At 38.0% G+C, this 21,777-nt stretch overlaps 1 protein-coding gene across 8 annotated transcripts; it reads left to right on the top strand.

Annotated features, from left to right (window-relative positions):
• The first annotated feature begins 5 nt into the window (after positions 1–5).
• LOC110827492 (uncharacterized) lies at positions 6–21,651 on the top strand. Of its 8 annotated transcripts, none has more exons than XM_087358732.1 (9): positions 6–182; positions 6,438–6,572; positions 9,398–9,676; positions 9,774–10,151; positions 11,070–13,793; positions 14,152–14,462; positions 15,382–15,576; positions 16,619–16,762; positions 19,781–21,651. In XM_087358732.1, exons 1-9 carry the CDS (start codon positions 149–151, stop codon positions 19,817–19,819), a joined length of 4,239 nt encoding a protein of 1,412 aa, XP_087214858.1. In that variant the 5' UTR covers positions 6–148; the 3' UTR covers positions 19,820–21,651. The 8 variants fall into 8 exon arrangements, with proteins under 8 accessions (XP_087214858.1, XP_087214850.1, XP_087214859.1 ...); XM_087358724.1 differs by having other exon boundaries at positions 19,778–21,651; XM_087358733.1 differs by lacking the exon at positions 19,781–21,651 and adding an exon at positions 18,064–19,654.
• Positions 21,652–21,777: the final 126 nt, after the last annotated feature.

Genomic DNA, 21,777 nt, shown 5'->3' with positions numbered 1-21,777 from the left:
AGTTATTCTGATTTTCAAATGTTGTGGGAGAAATTTTGAATATTTTATTGAAACAGGGTGGAGTACAGCACGTTGTCTACAGCCGCGAATGAATGGTGTACCTGCAGGCCCATTACTGTTATGAAATAGCTAGTCAGCGGCAAGTGATATGGGTGACGAATCCAGAACCAGGAACGTCAGTGGTAAGCAATTGTAGAACACATCGTGTAAGTTGTGTTTGAATTATATAAACGGCTGTGTATAACATTAAGTCATTCAGTCCGTAAAATAGGTGTATTATCAGCAGTGTGATGATCTCTTATTAAAACAAATTATGCCAGTAATATATCTAGGGTATTTTAGCATTGTTCCGTTGTCAAGTTGTCTGGTCCATTGGGCGCAAGATGCTGTTGCCTAGCAACGATTCGGCTTGGCGCTAGTGACGTAGTTTGCCAAGTTGAGCTTGATCCGCCAGGTAGAGCTAGTGCGGATCATCTCCGGACAGGTTGCGGCAAAGCGAATGCAAAAACACCTCCACACAATTTCCACCAAAGTCATCCCGTGAGAAGATTAGTTGATGTCAGACTGGCGTGCGTTAAGTATGTTGAGGAGGCATTGTAAACGTAATAGCAATGTGTGAACAAGCGTCACTTGCTATGACTGTATGAGGTGACATTTATTTTGGGATTATTTAGAATGCCCGGCAGAACACTGGCGACGTGGTACGGTGAGTAAATATCATGTCATATTTTTTGTTAGTTACAATTAACTGTTTATCCGGTTATTAACGAAAATGTGATTCGAAAAGTGGTGTTTTGAACTTGTTCCATTGATGTCGTGTTCCTTCGCTTTTGAAGTCAAATTACTTAATATTAGCATAAACGTTTAATAGATCTGTTGTGTACTGCGGTGCTTTTCGATGTGAAAAGCTGGATCAGCTGTTAAAATAAGAAAGCATACGAGAAAATGCGAACATTGCAGGCCAATGTAATTTTAAAGCCCCATAGAAACACATGCCACTGTCGAAGTTTCTCCTACTACAGGAAATTTGTTTTTCAATACGTAATTTAGTAATTATATTGAAAACCGCGTATTTGGGTCTAGGTAACCAAATATGTAGTTCTGTCTGAGATGTTGCCTATTATTCAGATCGGAAGTTAACTCGTTTGCAGTATTGCCAAATGCCACTTTTCAACGGCTTCGTGGTGTGAAATGGTGGGCGATAAGTGCTCACTTCCAAAATGTTTAACGTCATCTTTATAACAAGACTGCATAAAGGGACTTTTTTGTTTGATAGCAATTTCCAGCATTCCTAACAGGTATTCAGAAAAATTCTAGTTTCCTTGCCTTCTTAAAAGACAACAAGAAACGCCAGGCCTCCCACAACTTTTAGGAACGTACAACCCTTCTGTAAAACATAGACCTCTCTTCAAACGTTGACTGATCCATGAAGTTGATCAATTGTTCCTGGAATAAATTACATCATGAAATATATGATGTAGGACTGAGAAAAGTGAGGAAGCGAAGTTTGAAGGTGCATGAGGAAAAGGAATTACACGAGAAGACAACAAGAGTTTATTGTGGTTCTTGTCATCTGGCACATGGTGCCACGACCCCCTGTTCACGTAGTCTCATCTCTATGTGCGTCCTCTCTTTCGTCCCCGTCACCCCCTCTTTGCTGGATCGATGTAGCATTGCAGGCAGCCCCCAAAAACCGGCTGAGAGAAGCAAGGTTGCCATATCGGGATTATAGCATATTTCTGCCCTCCATACTCATTGTTGCGTAGGAGGATTTTGGAAGTGGGTACGGAGGGTGGCGCCACGACTGATTCTCAATTACAAATTTATTTTGTTGATTAATAATCAATTAAAGTAAGTAAACTGATAAATTCAGTATTAATTAATGTTTCCAGTACCACTGCTACAAATGTATAGTTCATGTAGATGGTTCAACTCATTGTTATATGCATGTTTTATTAAATATTTCTGGACGTTTATTACCTAGAACGAAGAGTTGCCAAGAAGAGTATTGTAAAGGTTTGTCAGTTAGGAAGACCAAAATGAATTGAAACAGTAAAAAGTACTGAAGAATTGTCTGCCTGATCATAAGTTGATTTTCCTTCCTTCCCGCTTTCTTGAAACAATTGTATGCATCAATGGGTCGTGTTATTGGTTTCTGTAGTACAATGGCGTACCTTCTCAGCGTGAACCCCTGACCTTCGCCTTACAGTTCTGAAGTTCCCGCTCTCTCCCTCTTGTCCGAATCTTCATCCATCTCTCTCTTTGCTATGTAAAGTAACAGCAGTAATAAAAAAGGAAGGATTTAAGAAAGAATTGCGGCAATGCCCGAGACACACCTTGGCCTTCTACATGTCCCCCTCGGGTACGTTTTGACTTGCGGCAACCACGCCGACTAGAATGAAGCCAGCAGGCGGGCGCATGAAAATAAATCGCTTCCACCGCCCCCTGGTAAGAAGGTATCCAAAAATAGAAACAAAATTAAAAACAACTTTTCACGTTCTACATTGAAAGGGTGCTATTAATTTGACGTTTAAATGTTTCTTGCATTTGTGCAATGACATATCAAAGGCCGATCACACTGACCACTAGTGGTCTGTCGCTCGGGCACTGAAATCGTGGGTTCGAATCGTCCTCGAGGCGTGGTTGTTTGTCCGCATCATTCTGTGTTGTAGTATTACCTTGTGATGGTCCGACCCCTTGGTCCAAGGAGTTCTACAAAATTTTGAAACGAAGGTTCGAAATTCAGGCAGAAAATTCTCCAGACAGGCCAGCGCTCATAGTGGGCTACATAGCGATTATACGCGCATGCGCAGCGTGTGTGGTTATGTACATATAAACATAATATATACATGTCCAAATCTTTGTGTTTGTTTCACTGCATTACAGTGCAAGTTTCGGTTTGTTTTGAAATTGTCTTCAGTGTTGTTTGTTGGGAAGAGATTAGATTCCACCTTCTTCCGTTCGTTAGATTTCAGTGGTGAGTTATTGCCTCTGCATTCTTGGACAGTGATGGACGACAAATCACAAGCTGCTTGGCAGGAACGTGTTGTCTTATCCTTTCTGTCAGTACTGCCGGTACTAGAATGGATTGTTTCAGCATATCAAATACGCATGCAGGAAGCGAGAAATGCATACAAAATTTTGATTGGGAAACCTGAAGGGAAAATATAACCCGGAGGAACTGAGCATAGATGAGAGGGAAATGTGAATCTTCATGAAATGGGGTTTGAGGATGTTTACTGGATTCATCTATCTGAGGACAAGGATCGGTGACGACGTTGCATCGAGTGCCACGGAGGAGGTTTGGAGAGATATTTACGCGGGAGTGGACCTCCTTTTGATTTCATTTGTGATTCGTAATATTTCCGTGATATGTGATTTTTGCTGGTTTGCGTTTTAAATTGTACACTCTGTACTAAGAAATAAACTTCACGGTGTCTGATAAAAACTCCACAGGAAAATGTAGTCTTACGTCACATTTTCGTAGTCTGTGGTGTCCGTGCGCGTAGGTACGTCAAGACTGTGTGTTTAAGAACGTTTTCACTGAGATGGTCAGCATCGTTATTACGTGGGCAAGTAGTTGCTTTATTAGTGTAATGTGTAACGTCATTTATGTAGAGACTCTCTGCAGACACTTCCTTAAGTAGTGGATCAGTTTTTGTAAGTAACGAATGGTAGGCCTAATAGATAATTAAAAATATACAATTTTTATTTTTTTGTATAATGTAAAACAATAACGTGGCAACGGTGATGAAATTGTTTAGCTTTTAGTTTAACATCCATAACTGATGAACTAGACAATAAAATTTACATTAATTATGTATGAACTATTGCTTGAAAACCGATGAGTACACATATGGAGACGGTGAAAAAGTTTGGGGTTGTCCAACAAATTTATCATGTAGTCGGAAAGAAATAATTTATTTTCAAAAATAAAGTAATAAATACACTAGACCACAATAATACTGATGATAACAATATTCTACAACATATTTACAGTTTCAAATAATAATAAACTGTGACCCTAGTTGGATGAAATCGTATGACAATCTGCTAACTCATGATCTACATTGGATTTCTAACTTATTTTGTAAACTCTCACTAAATATAGCATTAACTCACATGATCTATATAGATAGAAATTTGTGCAAAAGCAGAGTTCGCTTTGTGACTTGTTGCATCATTCTCGAAGCAATTTTAACAGTTTTGTATTATGATTCTTTCCTGCAATTTGGTGATGAGGTGTGATGTGCGTTGTAGTAGTAACAGTAACAACAGGTACAAGTTGTAGGTATAGAGTAAATGTTTATATTTTATTTCATGGCAGTGCTAGGTGTTTGTGAGGTTGGTGAGGATTGTGTTAATCGCAATATTTTTATGAAATCGATGTATGTTTCAAAATCTGGGAGGTATCGGTTTGGATCTTGGTCGGGTTAGCTGCTATTCTGAGATGTTACCTCAAAATTATCTACGACCGCCTCTTTCAGAGTCGTATCTTACACGTCATTCGCCACTCATCGCCTTATTCAACGCTGGAATACCCATTTTGTAATTGGTTTGACACATCTACAAAGTGAGCTGTTAGATTAAACAAGTAAAGCCATGTAGGCGCTTGGGGTGAGGGGAGGTATAGCTCCTACTCATTCTTGACCTCGGCACTAGATGGGGGGTGAGTGGTCAGCATCACGCCCCGGCCGCGCTTTACCCCCGGGAAAGGACCCCGGTACCGATTGGATAGGCGGCTGGGTAGCCCCAGAGTCGGTCTGGACGCAGAGGCTAGAGGAAAAATCCCGGTCGTCTAATCCGTAGCCAGTCACTGTACTGACTGAGCTGTTCCGGCTCATCAGATCAAAAAAGCACATTGACAAAATTGTTTAGTCGATAGAAATGTGTTGTAAGTTTAATTATTCATTAAGGACCGTGCTGGGAGCGAAGTGTTTCATACTTCCACGCCACCTATACGCCTTTATAGAACGGGCGAATGCACTTGCTTAATACACGTTCATATATAACAGTAATTATTGTCTAATGTGGCCGCAAAGTATGTTTTTAACTTAAGTTTAGTAAGATTTATATGATAATTTCAATCAGAGGGCGTGACTAATACGTGTGACAGACATGTGATTTGCTAATAGTTTAATATTAAATTTGCTTCAATCAACGGTGTCCACACTTTATGTATCCATTATTATGTTTGGTGTTTTTGAGAATCTTTTAGAAGTTTTTTTAACCTACGTGTTAAGAAAACTCGTTTTTACAGTACAGGCAGCACTCGCGGGAATGCTTTGGATTGTGTTCGTATATTTTTATCAAAGTGTTGTATAGCTTTTGCTCACATCTGCCATCTTCGAGATATAAATGACCTGAACTAACATAACTACGATATAAAAATAGATTATCAGTGCGCTGATACTTGGATTACTGACCTGAACATGCCTACGAAGTAAATTGTGTACTGTCTGTTACAGCTACTACATTAATGTAATTGCATTATGTAGGACCATTTTTAAGTATAAGGTAACAAACTGTGTTTCTTTTTTCAAGGACGCGTGGAACTTTAATACCACAGATGCGCGATGCTGACAGTGAGAATGAACGGAGTTTAATTATAACATGTGCATATTTGAATGTACAGTGATTATTGGTAATATCAACATCATATTGCTTTATATTTTTCGTATAACTCTAGCGTCAGTTGGGATTTTGGTAGCTATATCCCGATATTTCAATATTTGATACAGCGTCAAACGTTGTAATATCGTAGGTTCTACCAGTACATAACAGATGCCACTATCAAACAATGAAGAAGCAGTTTTTAAAAAGTTCATATAAATTGCAATAGATGGCGTCTAAGAATTTAGCGGCCATCTTTGTTACATCCTGCGTTTATGATTTCGGGTGTTTTAGAAAGGAAATCCTTGAAGTAAATTTGTGAAAGTTTGTGTAAAGTTACATTGCGTAGGTAAGTTTAGTGGTCTTGTTTATTTTAATGGGAACATTTAGAGCGTATGTATGATAAGTACAGTATACGTTTCGCGTATTTGTTCGCGCGGTGACTGCATTTTCGCCCCCATCGATCTTGTGCGAAGGAAAGAAAGGATTCCATTTGGGTGATACCGTACCCTGATGGCATCTGCCCTGACCATGCCGGTTGTTTGGGTACGCCCAGAGTTTGTTTTATACGACGATTTAGGTGCCATATAGCATACGATAAGATGTTTTTCGTTGCACTGACATTCAGATTTTTATCTGTTATTCGTTAGATGTTTTATACATTTATTTGACCTTTAATAAATCCACATAGAATAGTTTAGAACCATCAGCTCGAGGTTATAATAGTATAAAACGAAGATGCATGCACACCCATTGCTTCTTTACAATTCCTATCATGGAAAATACTGTTATATGCTACTGAGGGCATTGTATATGTTATTTAGGTAGTGGAAGTGATCCAACAGAAAACACCTATCAGCCTCTGGAGCCTTCCTTTTATTCTCGACCACCACTACAACCAGGATCCAGTCAGTATGAACAACAGCAGCACCAATATGGTTACTACCCTGTGAATCAAGGTAGAATTTGGTCATGTTCTTCATTTGAAGCCAAAATAAATAACATATACAAATATGCTGCTTATCCAAAAACTACTTCATATGCATATGCACTATTATATTTTTATCCTAAAGTTTAATTGTGTGTTCGGTTTGAAAGTGCTTTCAAATTTTAAGGACTACAAATAAAGTTTCATATGAATTATAACTTTAAACATTTCACTTTCCACCTTTATTACAGAAATCATGTTATTCATTTGGTTTTTACATGTTTTGTCCAAAGATATTCATTGTATTGCTATCTTGTTTATTAATTATATTATAATTTACAATAATCAAGATTTCAAAATAGTTTGTAAGTATCCTGGTATATTATGCCATTGAGCATTGTAAGTAGATCATTCACAGAATCATATGAAATTACTGATTCCTGTTGTAACTTAAAAAATTAAGGTTGTAACAAAACATTTATTTGTCTGCTTATAGTTATTATTTCAGACCATTTGACATTTGGCAGCTTGTTACTGTTTGTCAGAATACTCATGTTTCATTTACATTTACTTCACAATATGGTTACCACATATACCGTAACCATTAAAACTAGTTTGTATATTGTAAAGATTTGCCAGAAATATTTTCCTTTCCTACCTCTTCAGACTTCTTCAATGAACAAAAATCTGAATGTGTTGATTTTTGTCACGTGTATTTCACTGGTGGGAAATGTATTGAAGTATAATTTGTTGCAACATTTGGTATGTTACTCATAGAGAAGATAAACTCACATTTACAACATCACTGCCACACCAGTATCCATACAGGGTTAGATATGTCAGTTCTTATTCATCCATGTAGCTTTAGCTCTGCCAAAGTCCTGTTCCATCAAGTACCTGTTCACAGGTTCTATTAGATTTTATTGTTTATTTTATTTATTTTTACTTCAAAATATTTAATTGTGCAGTGCTACATGTTGGTAGGTATTTGGATGGTCAAATGTCATTAGTTTTGGTTCAGATATATTATTTATATGTATTTTGCTCCATGTTACTTTAGTTTTTATAAGTTAGTATTCCTTCTTTTATCTTGTGTTTATGCATTTTAAGTTGTTATTGAATGTGAAAACTCTAAGACCTATATATTTGTGCTGTTGTCTGGACTTTAATATCTATGTTTTATTGATTCCTTGTGTTATGTCTCACTTTTCATAAACCTTTTTGCTTTGCTTGGTCACTCACTTTCTTTGCCATTGTATGCATACTTAAACCTGTAAAACATCTACCATTTAGATCTCCTGGGTTGTAGTGCAGTGTAGTCTGGTAGAAGTTTATGATTGTTTCAGAGGTTCTTGCTACTCCCCATGATATCTAAAGTGTTTGTAAATTTCCACCACACTACATGGCGCTACAACGCAGAAGAAAGAGATCTTCATACTTACTGCTATGACAACCTCAGATCCTATCTACCATTTAAGTAAGGTATCAGCATTAAGCAGTATAAGCCTCACTACTTTCCTCTTCTGCAGAAAATATACTGTGAAAATGAGAATGAATAGGGTGTTGCACAGTTTGATGTGGGAGTAGTTTGCAAGTATAGTAGTCCCATAATTTGCTGAATAATACAAGGATGTTGCAGGAAGGTGGGTATACTGGGAGAACAAGAAAGGTAAATCTTGATGGAAAAAATTACTTTTGGAAGACCAAAGCATGGATGCAAGGATGGCGATCATGTATTTTATTGAAATAGGTGATTGAGAAGTGGATTTTAGTGAATTTTTCAAGGACATTGGTCAGTGTTTTAAGTATATGTTACAAAGTTCAGTTGTGTATGTTTTAAAACATTTGTGCTGTATGTTTGCAATATGATGAAATGCCTTTTTGATCCACCTGTAAATGTATATATTGCAATATATGAAACATTTAGTTCTGTTGGTCATACTTATTTTGAATGAAAAATTCAAACATGTTTTGAAGATATTATTGGAACCTGTTGAAGGAAAAGGGACTAGAGTTTGTTCACTTTTAGTTCAATCATTCTGTTTAAGTTTTTTTATGTAGTTATCAGACACATTTTCAGTGTTAGTTGATCACCAGGGTACTATAGTGTTACAGGAAACATATCAATTCATGTCCCTTTTTGATGTGAGGCCAAAGATGTCACATTGTTAATAAATGTTAAGTTTTCAAGTGCATGTCATATAGCTACACATTTCTTTATGGCTGTGGGAAAATTTGGAATGTAAAATATGTCTTATTTTTAAGCCTGGAATTAGTAAAAGTTGATGGTTTCCCCGCCAATATAATTGCCCCTGGAAGAGTCACTTCCTTTTATGCAGCCCTTTGTTTATACTGAGTTTAGCATATGTATGCTAAAATAATATAGAACTCAAAAATCAATTTTGGGGGGAGGGTAGGGCCATGCCTTGTAAGTCTGAATAAGAGTGAGCTTTATTACCAAAGTTTTCTCACTGTTGTTTATGATTGTCTGGTCGACAATGTTATCAGTCAGTCTATCCACTTCCACATTCTAACTTCCTCCGTGACAACACACTTTATAACACCCTCCCACCTCTTCCATTACTTCTGACAATGCTGATTGATGTGTTGTGATGTTGTCTTTGTTGAAGAGACTGTAACATATAGCTTATTGATGATGCTTTGGTAGCAGTCATGCACATTTTTCTTTATATATAGATAGAACTGGCAGTTGCAGTGCCTGTGATGCTGTCTTGCGTAAAGTTGTAGTTTAGAAGCAGCTCATCATTACACTTCGTGTTAGGTTGTATGATCTTCAAGAAACTTGACATTTTAAGGCATTTCATTCTATTGTGTGTTGTGTTGTCTAATGTGCAGGGAATCAAGGGAGTTCAAGTACATATTCTGATCAGCAGCAGCAGCAGCGAATATTCTCACCCACCTACTCTCAGCAACAGCCACCACACTTCTCACCCCATTCTCCTGCGAGTCCTGTTACACCTGCAGGTAGCTATCACTACAGCAACAGTCTCTCATCCCCTACAGTTGGCCCAGTGCCGGCAGTTCCACAGCATGGAATGAATTACAGCAATCCCCAGCAGCAAGCCCTTTACGGCTCAGCTCTCTCGCCTGGCCACTATGGTTCCCCTAACCACGGTAAGTTTTGTATTAATGTTACTGGTGTATCAGAAGTGAAAGTGTAAATATGAGTTACTGGTAAATAAACTTAATGTAAGTTGTTTTGTATGTTCAGGCCAGCACAGTGGTTACTCTCCCAGCAGTAGCAACAGCAGTGGAGGTGGTGGTAATGGTGGTAACGGTGGAAGTAGCAACAGTCAACAGTGGCAAATGCAGCAGTCAGCAGGCGATTACTCTCAGCATCATTCAAGTCCCTCACCCCAACACTCTTCTGTACTAACAGGATCACCTGCTTCGTCAGCTACCACCCCATCTCCCTCTCCTGCACATACTCCTACACCTGCAGGTTCTCTGCACTCCCCTCCACCTTCTGTTGCAATGTCGGGCCAGTATCCTGCTCATCACCATGGGAGGCATCCACCAATGGGAAGCCCACCACAACCCAATCAGGGACATAATTTGCCTTCCTGGGTTCATCATGGTGCTGGACGAGGTTAGAATAGGAACATTTAATTGTAATGGAATGTCTTTTTTAAGTTCCATTCTTACTAGAAGGATGTGATTGTAAATAGAGTAGTTAATTATTAGGTTATTTGATGATGGTGTTTCAAATGTAGATGTTTCATAGTGTGAAATGATCATGTAAGGTGACAAGATAAAAATTTGGTGGGAGGCAGTTGTGACATATTTCAGTGCTAGAACGCTATATTAAGGCTACTACAGATGACTAGAACTTGGATACCATTCTCTCAAAACTAGTTCATTGTTTGGAAGCCCTGACTGGCTAATATGATGCAAATGTATACTTTTGATTTAAGATGTTATTAAATATTTTTGTAATGCTTGCATTGCATCTTTGCTGTAAGTATTCAACATTCTTCTTGTCTACAGAAACTCAAATCTAATGGTAAATAAGCATCTGAGTTGTTGGTCTTTACATATACTGAGCAAGTGAGTGCTGGGACTGATTATGCTAATGATACATAGATTCGGGTTGGACGAATGTATAAAAGACAGTGCAGTGGTTCCAGCATCAACCAATAAGTTCTTTGTGGTGGAGTTCTGTTGGGTGGTGTGTTAATTGTATACCTGCCTCAGGCCCCGTGGCTGTTAACCCCAACTCTTTCACCTGGAACAATGAAAAGAAACTCATTTTGTAAATGGGTTTTATTTGAACAAATCTCATAAGAGAGATCTTTATGTATATAGATTTACATTTTTAGAATTGTCACCAAGAATTCAGTTATCACCTTTAGTTTTGAAATCAGCTATTTTTATTGATATAAATTAATGAAGTGTTTAGCTTCTTATGGAGAATTTATGAATATAAAATCTCTCTATACAGATATAGTGTAACATTTATTTAGTAGTGGTACAATTGTATTTATTTAGTAAACCATATCTGTTTTAGGGATAAGTATGCATCCAGGAGCTGCAGTGAGTGGGCCTCCTCAGGGTCCTGGCTATTACCCTCCTCACACTGGCCATGGAATACAGGGACCTCCACAGCATGCCCATATGGCAAGTTCTGTTCCAGTGTCTGGAGATCGGCGATCACCACTGCATTCTCCCACTCCAGGCTCGTGGAACAACTTAGGCTCTGTGTCGTCTGCAACCACCAAAGCTTCAGGCAGCCATGATGGAAGTGGAAGGTGTCTACCTCCACCATCTTCCCATCCACAGCAAAATAACTCTGGTAGCAGTGGTGGTGGAGTTGGTGGTAACCCCTTGTTCAGCCTTCAGATGCTGGTGAATCAAGACATAAACCGCAATGCTGCAGCTGCATCTGCAGCATTGGCTCAAGCAAATTCATATAGGGCATCTACACCTTCAGCTACCCATCAACAGGAAACAGTTGATCTTTCTTCAGCAGGAAGTGGTGCAGAAGTCTACTCAAGGATGCTACCACAACAGGCAGGACCCATTCCTTTGACCCGCACTGATAAGCAGACTCCTCAGGTTTCTGAAAATGTGTCTCTGCGGAATGGAAGCATCATCACATCCACCTCTTCTGCTTCATCTGCTGTGAACAACACAAATGTAACCTCTCCTCCTACGCCTTTGAATGGGGAAGTGAGTTCAGACAGTGCTATTGGTAGTAGTGCAACCTCTACACCCAGTTCCCAACCTGAAATTTCCAGTTCATCTGCAGCAACTCCTAGCACAGACATTAATACAAAAACTGTTGCACCAGTGGTTGACACAAAGACAGTGAGTGTTATAGCACAAACTCCACCTCGAGAGAAATCTAAGGCCTCCCCACAAACTTCTGCCACAGGTCCTCATCAGAGTATTGAAGGCAAGCCTGAAAGTTCTGCAGAAGAATGTGAATCAGGAGCTGATAAAGATGACAGTATAGAGACTGACAAGGATTCATCTACTCAGGTGAAAGAGAAGTCAGTGAAACCTGTATCTGAAGAGAATTTGGAGAGATGTAATCCTGTGATCATGTCCAGTACAACTGATGTGACTGCACCACCCATGGAACAAGCATCAAACATTGTTTCTTTCAGTAATAGTGGCCGTTCTGTGTCAAAGCAGTCTGATGACGGGTTATCTGTACCATCTCCTTCTCCAGGATCTAAAGATTCGGTGTCGCCAGTCCGTTCACCAAAGAGTGGGAACCCGAAACGAATGAAAAAAGTAGATTCCATCTTGGAGAATCTAGTGGAGAGTGGGACTAAGAAACTTGGAGGAGGAAGTATGGGCACTGCAGTGGTTGAGCTGTCACCGCAGACTCCCAGCACCACCACTGTTGTAGTCCCAGCATCTGTGATTGTCTCTCCAGTAGGTACTAGTGAAGACAGTGGCAGTGGTCAGGGTCGTGATGCTCAAACTCCTTCACCAGGAGCTCAGCAGAAGCAGCAACCTGCAAATCAACACAAGTCACCAGTCCCAGTGCGTGAAGAGGATGCCGTATCACCTACCTCCGGAGGGGGCGATGACTCAGAGAATGGCAAGCCCAGGCGTAAGAGAAAACTTGACAAACCAGTTCGTGTGTCCAAGGTCTCTGGCGAAGGTGAAGTTGAGAAGGAACCTGAATTTGATGGAGATATCAGAGGAAAAGATGATGGTCAGAAGTTAGAAGAAGGACCTGCAACTGATGAGAACAGTGAAACTAAAGAATCAGCTGCTGTAGAATGTACTGCTTCCATAACAAATGCAGAGCAGGATCCATCTACCAAACCCATTGAAGCTGTTACTGTGGATGCAGTTAGCAACCGAGATTTGACAGAGAAGCAGGAGCCTACACGAAGACGCCGATCCAGCGAGAGCTCAGCAATGTCCCCATCTTCTGCATGGTCTGTGGCTGGCCAGAGGACACGAAGAAAGTCTGCTAGTGATCAGCAGGAGGAGAATGGATCCAGCAATGCAGGAGATCTCCTCTCTGTTTTGGTCTCAAATCATCATGATAAGAATGCAATGGGAGACTCAAAACCTGAAGTAAAAAATGCCTTTATTGAAGTAGAGACAGAATTAGAGAAGATGTTTGCAGGGATTGTTGAACCAGAGGAGTGTGTAGATCCATTGAAGCTGGATTCTGCCTCTCCAGTACCAATGGAAGTATCCCCAGCGAGTAAGGCTCTGGATAGTTTGACCAGTATTGATTCTGCTGCATCTGTAGGGCCAAAACCCACTTCAGGTCTAAAGTCACGTGGAAGACCAAAGGGCTCTAGGAATGGAGCCAGATCATCTGAGAGCATATTTGGGGCATCTTCAACAGATAGTATGCCAAAGAAAAAGAAAAAGAAGCAAGGCAAGAGGTCAGCAGATGATTCTCTGAGCCTGTTACAGAAGAAGGTAAAGAGGTCAAAATTGTTTCAAGGTGAGAACGGGGGCGACAGCCCCATACCTCGGAAAAAGGGTCTCATTAAAGGTGAGAGTGTGTGTCGTGATGGCCCCTTGCAATCAGGATCTGTATATGACAGTAGCAGCAACACCAGCAGTAGCCGTTCTAGGGGACCTGTGGTACACATTGAGGGTCCCAGAGATAATCCATATCATGTGTCTGTTATTAATGCACCATTTCGAGGTGAGGACGAGGATGGTGGTGACAGGGGAGGAAGCAAGAAACAGCCCAGTACTGCCATTAGAAGGAAGACTCCAAGTTATCACAATGATTTGGATTATCGAGGTGAGTGATGTTTAAGATTGATTTACAGAACTTCTTAGGTGTGTTGTGGCTGTTAATGATTTCTTGTGAATAAACTGCAGCAAAATTTTAGTTGTAATGGAAACTTATGTTGCCAGATGTCTGTATCCATAGCAGCATCCTACACCAATGCACTACAGTTATGTTATACACTAGTATAGTATGATAGTTGGTAGGAATGAACCTTGTTTGTGTACTGCCGTTGGAAAATCTGGATACAAATAGAAAACAGCAGATTCTTGATATCTTTGCTTCTCAAAAGGTTGCTGTACTACTGCTTTTGAACTCCCTTGTAATGGTAATGTGCTTCATGAAACTGATAGTTATTATTTGTTTTCAGGCAAGATGACACGCAGTGGGAGCAGTGCTTTAGGCATGTTCAGCAGTACGCTGTCTGCACGCTATGATGCACAGACTAGAGACCAAACATGGATTTGTGTTTTCTGCAAACATAGGCCACATTTTGGTGTAGGAGGAGACTTGTTTGGCCCATACCTGTTGACTCCACCAGATAAATTGGATGTGATTGCTGATGGATCTGCTGATGAACGAGACATTACAGAGGAACAGAAGCTTAGTGGAGGACGGAATAAACTCAGCTTACGTGGGGCAAAAATGGTTGAACAGTTCTGCCAGAAAATGTCAAGAAAGGTACATGTCAAGTGTACAGTAAGAACCTGTTAACATATATATAGTATTACAAAATCTCTCCATGATTGTAAGTAACAATCATATAAGTATATGAGAAGGGTGGATCATAGTTCTGATACATACGACCATGGTTCCAGTCAGCTACAAGTCTGCAGGAGATAGAAGCAGGAAAAAGCCATGTACTAGAGTGCTAGCTGATCAGGTAGAAAATTTTATCAGTGAAAGAACTGCAGATTTGTTTAACTTTCTATACTATCGTTTGTAATTATGTAAAATAGAAAGTTCAGATATTTATTTATAGTCCCTTCCACAGATGTGAAACCCCAGGAAATATATGATATGTTGTGGGAGATTTTACCCCTGCTGTTGGAAATAATATTTTCTCCCGCTCCTAAGCCTCCTACTGTATCTCTTCTACTGGCTGTCACTTTGCAGTTAACACTGTCATAAGACTTGTGTGATTGGTGTGGAGGGTCATGTTGTAACATGTCAGCGGTTGAAAAATGTTATTCTTAAAGTCTTGTTGTTATGAGGGTTGTGCGTAAGTAGGCGTGCATTGGATTCAATTAGATATGGTAGCTTAGCTTACTGTAACAATGTTGCCACTTCCTTAGTGGCGTAAGTTGAGGGAGGGATTACCTAAGCTGCGAAAATGAATGCAGCATTTTGACCTTGTCTGAAAGTTTTACATTTGTTGGTTTACAGTACAAAATTTAGCAGTGTCATAACACTTGATAAGATTTTAGCTGGAATATGAACCTTGTCTTAAAATGTGCAATATGATCACAGTGAAAAATATAATTTTATCAACACACTTTTGTGAAATGATTATACCTGACTTGAACTAGAAAACATAGGTGAACATTCTGCATGTTGGAGTTGAATGCTTTGGTTGCATGTGGATGTTTACATGCTATAGATCCAACGGTCACACTCTTTGGACAGCGTGCCGGTACTTGGAATGGTACCTGTATCTTCAAATGGTAGTGATGGGAAGGAAGACGGTTACGAAGTATGGGTGCATGAAGAGTGTGCAGTGTGGGCTGCTGGTGTCTATGTTGTTGGATCTCGCATTGTTGGGCTCCGAGAGGCTGTTTGGAGCGCAGTCCATACGGTCAGTATGCAAGAGTAAAAGCATGTTTTCTGTGTTCTTATGAAATATGTGAATTTGAATGAGCTTTTAAGTGATATCTGAAAAGTTCTGGGAAGAACTTACAGCACTTAGTGTTCCTTCTTATTCCCCAGTTATATGCTATGAGACTACCAGAACAAAACATTAATAATTACACAGTTTAGCTTGTATTTTTAACTTCGTTTCCTGACACTGGAATGGACCTCATAGCAGAACCTCCTTTTTAACTCTCTCTGCTTTCACCAACTACCAAAGAAATATATGTCATTAGCAATATTATTTCAGCAGCTACAAAGTGTGTAATGTCTTCAGTTTGGAAGAAAATTAAGGATTTTTATCTGCATTTACTTTCAACCACTGCTGCTGTTGTCATTGGTCACTAACCTGATATTGATTTATAGAAAAATGAGCTTTACTGCTCGGCCATACTAGGGCCTTCAACATTCTCTGAAGTCTGCTGAGTTTTTTTATTATTATTAATAATGCTCCTGTGACACATGTTTGCACTTGATTTCTGCAGTTAAAGTGTGATTGTTTAATTATATGGCATTAGTAAAAACTATGCTGTCTGCTTTATAGTAATTTTGCATTTGACTTTTAGGCATGTTTTCTTCAGATAATTGTGCTGTGTTGTGATAGTTATAAAAGGGACAGTTTATTTAATTTCAGGAGGGTAGCTGCAGATATATTTAATAAGAAATCATGGACATGCACCATTGAGTGCTTCCCCAAGTTGACAGTTGTTTGTGTTGGGGCGTGGGGACACCTTCAAGTTTTAGTCAGTGTGTTACATTTTACACATGGTTTTTGCCTTTGCACTGAACTCTTATCCCTGAAATTAGTTAGGAATGTTTTAATTTCCTTTAGATTCACAGATGTTCCTGTATTCCTGTAGAAATACTGCCCTGTTTCTTCCCTGAATTAAATTGTGTCTCTCTGATACTTGTTATAGGAGGTTAATGGTCTCCTATGCATGCTTGGTATTTGGTCATCTTAACTTTTGTTTTGAATTAACTGTTTTCAGATATGTAACAAATGTGGTGAAGGAGGAGCAAATGTGGGTTGTGTCCGGAGAGGTTGTGAGCGGCGCCTCCACTATGGGTGTGCAAGGGAGGAGGGATGGGAACTGGACGAAGAGGCATATATTGCTCGCTGTGCTCAGCACAAGGTAAGTTATTGAAGGGTTGACATTTTTATTATTTCCTTCTGTATAAGAATTGGAAAGGCATATCAGGGCACCAGAAGTATTAAATGAATGTACCGTAATTACTTGAATCAAGACGTACATGTATGTATCTCACTTTTTAAATGGAGAAGAAAGCATATTCAAAAAATGGAACGGTGGAAAATTGACAGTTTTCTGATAGTTATTACTAATGTAAATGATATCCTGAAACTGGGTATGGCATTTTATATTGTGTACTGTAAAGAAAATTGTATCTTTGAAACTGAAGGTATGGCATTTTAAAAAGGCAGAATATAATCAACATACTGTAGACACTGGTGGTTCTTTTTCTGGGATGTTGAATAGCAATGTGTACTACAGGAAAGCCTGAAACTTCTACCTTACGAACATCTCAAAGAGGTGAAGATGCAGTGCATTTTATAGGCTATGATATCTGTACAGAATATTGCGTGGTAGTTACAATGTATATTATAAGCTATGGTTTCAAAGCCTTGACTTACCAAAATTCATAGATATGGTTTCTCTGGATTTCATTGTATGGAGGTTTTATTGTATCTTTCACATTTTCTAATAATGTTGTCTTCCACCTTCAAGAAGAAGCTGCCAGCATGATTTCAGATTTTGTTCTTGGGAGGCTAGTACAAGTTTCATATATCCTAGTCACAGTTACAAGTTCATCAAAATATTTATGTGTTATATTATTAGGTATTCATAGACAGTTTGTAGAATGTGATGTCATTCATTGAATGATCTAATACATTCTAAATTTTATCCTTATTAATGTCTGCTTTTTTTTTTTTTTTGTGGCCTGAGGTATAATAACAGGAGCCCTTAAGCTTGAAGTCTATAAGGAAAGGAAACTATTTTTATGCATTTTTACATATTTGTTTTATGATGGTGTGTTCATGAAGTGATGCTGAATGTTGAGAAATTTTCATAACTCAGGACTCTAGTACCTCACATTGTCTAACATACCAAGTATTCTCTTATTTTGCAACCATTAGGGATTGTTCCCTGGTTAAACAATATGTACGTAGTATTGTCAGGATGTTAGAAAATAATTTAGAATTATTTGAAACTCTCCATTATCTGTTTTTCTAGTATCACTCTTGCATTTGCTTCCATTCTGTCTGTACATTCCTCTATACTTTGTCTTGATATTGCTCTTTCAAGTACATATAAATTGAACTTCAGAACTGCAGGCCAGTGAAGTATTATAAATTATAATATTTGTGAAGCGTAGTGAAGTATATTTTTACAAAATGTTTTGCATCATTTTGCAGGGCTTGTAATTTTGGTGACTTCTTTGATCTGAATTTCTTACATCCGTAAGCTGCTTTCTTCTCTAAATAATTAATAGATACACAGAGTGACTTCCTGATCCGCTTAGTGCTGGGGTGATAAATTGCTTTATGTATTTTATTCGACAAACAGTACCACCTGACTATTTTTAAAGTGGAGGTAGGCTTTTAGGCACATAGTAGATAATTTACTTAGTTTCTGATGATGATGATGATATTTGCAACAGTAGTCATTATGACAAACATTTAACATACACAGTAGTGCCATCACTTGAAACATTGCGTATGTTGAGTTGGTGTTGCAGCAGAACCTCCAGTTTTTTTCCTGCTATGTTTTAGAAAACTTATATGTATGTAATTATATTTTTCCAAGATACAGAAATCCTTTTATCTGTTGTGGGATGTGGCAAAAACTTCTGTCACAAGATTTGCATTTGTTTAATATTTATTTGATCTGAAGAATGTGTACATATGTGCAAAACTTCATGTAGACCAGGGTTTCTTAACCACAGGTCACATATGGCACTTGTGTGTTTGTTGTGGCCAGCATAAATTCCTGTTAACGTTGTGTTATAATGATGCAAAACAGTTACCTGATGCCAGAAAACACACTTTGTTTATGTTATGAGTATTGGTCATAGTTATTTCTGAAAGGAACTTCCAGATTGCATAACATTTATGTGTATAATGTGTTTGTATTTATAAACACAGAAGTTGGAGAACTGCGTGAAATTTTCTTTCATGCTCTGAGTGCCAATTTGTTAGATATGTAGTAAGTCTTCCACTTCTGTGGTCATGTGGTTGTAGGTCTGTACAACCATGTTATGCAGAGAAGTTGATGTGACTGTGATTAACATCTTTTCTGCAGAAATTAATGTCTGTCATCTGTTTCCACATCATGAACTCCAAAAAGAAAGAAAAAACATAACATAGTAGTATCTCTGTGCACTAGCAAAATAATTGTGCTTTTACATGTTTCTGGAACTTATTGCTCATTAATGTGCTAATATTTCTTTACAAACTGCTGTTTGCCTGTTTTATATCACATGTACATACTATGTGTATTTATCATACAAATTTGTTATATGTAATATTTTGGATAATAAGTACGTCTCTTATTCAAATAAATACGGTGATTAAGTCTGGCTGGTGCCAATGAAGTAGCAGCTATATATTTAGTCATGCTGGTGCCAACAAATTTGCAACCGTATATAGATTTAAAATATGACCAGTGGTTTGTGATATAAAATCTAGCACAAATACTTGTTTTGCATTGAATTTTACCCAAAAATTTTGGCATAAAAATAGGGTTTTTAGTTGTATTTCAGTATTTGGTAAATAGATGTAATAATATTTCATAAATATTTTTTACCATGATAAGGTTCAGAGTTTGAGTACCATGAGATCTGATGAGGTTTATAAGTGGCAGTTTAATACATTAAATTGATTTTAATTACATGCTTATTAGTTTGAAATGCAGATGTAGAATGAGCTGCTGTTGTGTAGACAATGTTTAGCTGTAATTAAAAATTGAGATGTAAATGATGAAATATATGTAACAATATTTGCCTTACCTTTTCCTTTTTTGTCATTGTTTGGGGAAGCCTGATTGTTTTTCAAACTTTTCTAAGGATAATTTATGTGTACTTCGTCAGTGTGCTAACCATTATGACAATACACAATGCCTGTCTTTCAGAAGGGGGTGTATTCTTCCGAGGAAGCCATCCTACCAACGTAATGTTACATTCTGAGAAGAGTGGCATTATCTGTTCTTTATCTGGAAAAAATATATAGCAATCAGTACCTGTGACAAGTGTAGGACACTGAGTAATGTAGGAGCTTGTGGTGATTGTTACTTCTTATCGTGTTCATCGTATCACTGCAGTCTTCATTTGTGAACTGCTGTCAGAGTTTGTCATGCAGAAGTCCACTGTTGTAAGAAGCGAGATTCATGAGGTTTGAATTCCAGAGTTTGAAAGACTCATATGATACTGTATTATATTTAATGAGAGAAAACATAAGTACTGACATGTTTTACATTAATAATCTTTATTTTTTAAATCAGACTTTATCTTAATCAGTTGTCATGTATCAGTGTGAAACTTCTTTTTTTCTACTGTGCTTGTGACTTTATCAGTGAATAATTTAGCAGGTGATTGTTCTCTATGGATGTAATGTTTCTGAGTTCATGAATTTGATGAGACTACAGCTGAAGTGAGAGGAGTCTCAGAATGTGGCACAGTTCACACCATTTGGAAGGTGACAGTGACTGGATATACACTGCTACTCCCATTACTTTAATGTTTCTGCCTCACCATGCACCATCCTTGTTCAGAGAATTTGTTCAGTTGGTTGTGATTGTTCTGAATATGTTTAAACACTTGCTACTTCTTGAAACCTTTTTTGTTATGAACTTCATTATTCTGTGGTCAACATAAAAAAGGTGCTCCCTGTTTGTAAAGTTGGTTTGGTATCTCATAATGCAACATAGCTATTATCTTGATGTTTGATTTGCAATGAATGTCTTTGTGTATCATAACTGTTCTGTTCCTTGAACATCCTAACATCATTGTGTATCATAACTTCCATAAATATCCTTGTATCAAACAAGGGGTATATTGCACCAGTTGGTACCTTACAGTATTGTAGTTGATGGTGTGGTATAAGCAACAACATGAATTGAAGCAGGAAGCTAGCAGTTCAATAAAATTAGACAGTGAAGTTTAGTTAAATGTGACAGTCACTGTCACTGTCACTGAGTATTTAAATTCATGTAATTGCCTTGGTTATTTGTTTTTAGAAATTTTAGAATTTGCTTTTGCTAAACCTTTGCCTACATACAATTTTATCTTTAACATTTTGTTGGAATGGCAGAAGCAAGGTAACTAATTGTGTACCTTTTTCCTCACTTAATTCTCTACATCTTTCAGATCCCAAATCAAATACCACAGTTTTTTTATGAAGGAAGTACATTGTAAATTCAGTGTTTATTATAAAATCAGAACCACTTTGTACAAACAAAATTGGAATGATATGAAAACAAGAAGGCTGTGTTTGTCGAGCCAAATGATGTGTGTTGAACACTTCTTATAAAAGAATCTATATTTCTGATTGCAAGAGGAGATGTATCATAGGTTAGGTATGGATTATAATTTCTTATAGCTATTATAAGATTTAAAAGACCGCAATGTAAATAATTGTTCAAATTGCATGTTAGTGAAAAGAGTTTCATTTTTCTATGTAGTAATTCCTAGCAAACATTCATTGGAGGTTACATATATCTTTTTTCTGTCATAAAACTTTGTTTTCAGAGGTAGGACAAGGCTCACAATAGAAAAAAAGTGTTTTACTTTAACTGGGTACATATAAAAATGTGCCCTTTCATGCTGTGTCTGTTTCAACTGGTGTAGGAATCTGTTTTTAATCCCTCTTTCCTTCAGGGTCCAGTTTAAAATTTTCATGTCATTACCAGTATCTGATGTTTATGTAATTTCACCAGCCCCTCTGTTCTCATGTTTTAACAGATACTTATGAACAGATTGTATTGAATAAAAAACTATTGACCAAGAATGATCGTCTTCAGTAGTAATTTTACTTCTAAGTATAATGGAAAAACATTTGGTTTTTATTATGGCTCTCTTAGATATTTTTAATTTTTATTTTCCCATTTAGGCGTTTCCAAGTATTTGGTGCTAG

Source organism: Zootermopsis nevadensis, unplaced genomic scaffold (assembly GCF_977971745.1).
Source record: "Zootermopsis nevadensis isolate Lab colony 2312 unplaced genomic scaffold, Znev_1.0 Znev_ptg000003l, whole genome shotgun sequence".
Classification (NCBI taxonomy): Eukaryota; Metazoa; Arthropoda; class Insecta; order Blattodea; family Termopsidae; genus Zootermopsis; species Zootermopsis nevadensis.
This window is presented reverse-complemented; position numbering and strand designations above follow the sequence as displayed.

Bases quoted from the DNA above. Each gene is read 5' to 3' on its own strand.
- LOC110827492 (XM_087358724.1), top strand. From the start codon at position 149: ATGGGTGACGAATCCAGAACCAGGAACGTCAGTG. The intron at 10,152-11,069 runs GTTAGAATAGGA...TATCTGTTTTAG, and splicing joins TCATCATGGTGCTGGACGAG to GGATAAGTATGCATCCAGGA. The intron at 16,763-19,777 runs GTAAGTTATTGA...CCTGTCTTTCAG, and splicing joins CTCGCTGTGCTCAGCACAAG to AAGGGGGTGTATTCTTCCGA.